The sequence below is a fragment of the Tenrec ecaudatus genome, chromosome 3 (assembly GCF_050624435.1).
Source record: "Tenrec ecaudatus isolate mTenEca1 chromosome 3, mTenEca1.hap1, whole genome shotgun sequence".
Taxonomy (NCBI): domain Eukaryota; kingdom Metazoa; phylum Chordata; class Mammalia; order Afrosoricida; family Tenrecidae; genus Tenrec; species Tenrec ecaudatus.
Window position 1 is genome coordinate 37,103,718 of NC_134532.1, and position 3,392 is coordinate 37,107,109.

Genomic DNA, 3,392 nt, shown 5'->3' on the forward strand with positions numbered 1-3,392 from the left:
ATTAGCAATCCTTAGCACCCCTGCAGTCTATTGGTCTCAGTGTATTCCTTGTATTATGTTTGTTGTATATTTTCATGTACTTCTTTAAGCAAATACCAAATCCGTGTTCATTCATCACTTTCATATCCTACCTGATTGCTACGATAACTTTTTATCATTTGGATTGTTTACACAATTGTATTTCTTCCAATGGACAATAAACATTAATAATACCGTTTTATTTATATTCATATAACAGGGAAGTCAGTTGTGCTCAGTGAAGATGAGATAACCTTTCTCCACATTGAACAAGAGCAGTTTTGTACTGAAATGAAATTCCCTGAGTGTGAACCACCCAGGCTCATGAAGTCACAATGCATTCAGTTTCAGGAGTCTGATGAAATTGAGAAACCACACACAGGCGATAAATGTGGAACAGCCTTCATCGAGGACTCTGTGCTCTATGAACACCAGATTATTGATGTACTAGATAAGACCTATGAATGCAGTCAGTGTGGGCAAAAATTCAAGAAAGTGTTCCAACTCAATGAACATTATCAAAAAAGTCATGAAGGACAAAAGCTAGGAAAATCCTTACAATGTGGGAAAACTTTTCACAGTGTATCATACCTCAAGGGACATCAGGAACCTCATGTGTCAGGAATGTCCTATATATTCAGTGAATGTGGGAAAGGCTTCACCAGGAGGAATGATCTCACGGTTCATCAGCAAACTCATACTGGAGAGAAACCCCATGTATGTGGTGAATGTGGAAAAGCTTTTATCAGGAAGAGTACACTTACTGTTCATCAGCGAACTCATACTGGAGAGAAACCCCATGTATGTGGTGAATGTGGAAAAGCCTTTATCACAAAGACTGCTCTCACTGTTCATCAGAAAACTCATACTGGAGAGAAACCCCATGTATGTGGTGAATGTGGAAAAGCCTTCATCACGAAGACTGTTCTCACTGTTCATCAGCGAACTCACACTGGAGAGAAACCCCATGTATGTGGTGAATGTGGCAAAGGCTTTATCACGAAGTCTTTTCTCACTGTTCACCAGCAAACTCATACTGGAGAGAAACCCCATGTATGTGGTGACTGTGGCAAAGGCTTTAGCCAGAAGAGTGCTCTCACTGTTCATCAGAAAACTCATACTGGAGATAAAGCACGTGTGTGCGGTCAATGTGGAAAAGCCTTTCTCAGAAAGGATGGTCTCACTGCTCATCAGAAAACTCATACTGGAGAGAAACCCCATGTATGTGGTGAATGTGGAAAAGCCTTTCTCAGGAAGGATGATCTCACTGTTCATCAGCGAACTCATACTGGAGAGAAACCCTATGTATGTGGTGAATGTAGAAAAGCCTTTCTCAGGAAGGATGGTCTCACTGTTCATCAGCGAACTCATACTGGAGAGAAACCCCATGTATGTGGTGAATGTGGAAAAGCCTTTCTCAGGAAGGATGATCTCACTGTTCATCAGCGAACTCATACTGGAGAGAAACCCTATGTATGTGGTGAATGTGGAAAAGCCTTTCTCAGGAAGGATGGTCTCACTGTTCATCAGCGAACTCATACTGGAGAGAAACCCCATGTATGTGGTGAATGTGGAAAAGCCTTTCTCAGGAAGGATGATCTCACTGTTCATCAGCGAACTCATACTGGAGAGAAACCCTATGTATGTGGTGAATGTGGAAAAGCCTTTCTCAGGAAGGATGGTCTCACTGTTCATCAGCGAACTCATACTGGAGAGAAACCCCATGTATGTGGTGAATGTGGAAAAGCCTTTCTCAGGAAGGATGATCTCACTGTTCATCAGTGCACTCATACTGGAGAGAAACCCCATGTATGTGGTGAATGTGGAAAAGCCTTTCTCAGAAAGGGTGCTCTCACTGTTCACCAGCGAACTCATACTGGAGAGAAACCCCATGTATGTGGTGACTGTGGCAAAAGCTTTAGCCAGAAGAGTGCTCTCACTGTTCATCAGCGAACTCATACTGGAGAGAAACCCCATGTATGTGGTGACTGTGGCAAAAGCTTTAGCCAGAAGAGTGCTCTCACTGTTCATCAGAAAATTCATACTGGAGATAAAGCACATGTGTGCGCTCAATGTGGAAAAGCCTTTCACAGAAAGGATGGTCTCACTGCTCATCAGAAAACTCATACTAGAGAGAAACCCCATGTATGTGGTGAATGTGGAAAAGCCTTTCTCAGGAAGGTTGATCTCACTGTTCATCAGCGAACTCATACTGGAGAGAAACCCCATGTATGTGGTGAATGTGGAAAAGCCTTTCTCAGGAAGGATGATCTCACTGTTCATCAGTGCACTCATACTGGAGAGAAACCCCATGTATGTGGTTAATGTGGAAAAGCCTTTCTCAGAAAGGGTGATCTCACTGTTCACCAGCGAACTCATACTGGAGAGAAACCCCATGTATGTGGTGACTGTGGCAAAGGCTTTATCACGATGTCTTTTCTCACTGATCATCAGCGAACTCATACTGGAGAGAAACCCCATGTATGTGGTGACTGTGGCAAAGGCTTTAGCCAGAAGTGTGCTCTCACTGCTTATCAGCGAACTCATAATGTAGAGAAACTCTATGTATGTCATCAATGTGGAAAAGCTTTTATGTGGATGACTTCTCTCACTGTTCATCAGCGAACTCATACTGCAGAGAAACCCCAAGTATGGAGTGAATGTGGCAAAAGCTTCATTCATAAAGGAAATCTCAAAACTCATCTACAAATTCACAGGAGAAAAACCCCATGTATGTGGTGAGTGTGTTAAAGCTTTCAGCCAGATGTGATGCCTTACACCACATCAGAGATTTCACAAAGGAAAAAAGTCCTTTGCATGAATTAAATGTGGAAAATCTTATATGTGAAAGTCAGAACTCGTTAAACGTGACGAAATTCCCAAAAAAGAAAAACTTTCACTGGAATTAGTGTGACAAAGCTTTCAAAACCGTGGAAGATGTGTTAGAGTTTGGCCTGGGCCAAGCATGGGAACAGACAATTGTGACAAATCTTATGAGGACCCATGTTCTGCATTGCTGTCCCTCTACTGACATGACCCACCAGTATAGGGAGAGGATCTTCCGCACTTCCACAGGGTACATGGGTACCTCATTGCTCTTCCAGCTTTCAGTGCCAAGAAAGCTGAACCTGGTGTTTCTGGATCACAGCTATACCAAGCAGTAGAGTGCCCACCCAGATTCCACTTGATCCTGCCTCACCTGCATGCTCCTTGATGTATGTGAAAAATTAATCCAGAAGATTAATAGACCACAACAAACCTCAGCCTCCACAACCCTGAAACCAGAACTAGATGGTGCTCAGCTTCCACTGCTTACTCTGAAAGGGATCACAAAAGAGGGTCCCTGAGTCAAGTGGGAGAAGAAAGTGGAACAA

The 3,392-nt window shown here is 43.0% G+C and overlaps 1 protein-coding gene across 1 annotated transcript; it reads left to right on the plus strand.

Annotated features, from left to right (window-relative positions):
* The first annotated feature begins 642 nt into the window (after positions 1-642).
* Positions 643-3,182, plus strand: LOC142442215 (uncharacterized). The gene is given in 2 exon segments (XM_075543503.1): positions 643-2,583; positions 2,928-3,182. Coding segments are annotated over 2 exon segments (2,196 nt in total).
* The last annotated feature ends 210 nt before the right edge of the window (positions 3,183-3,392 follow it).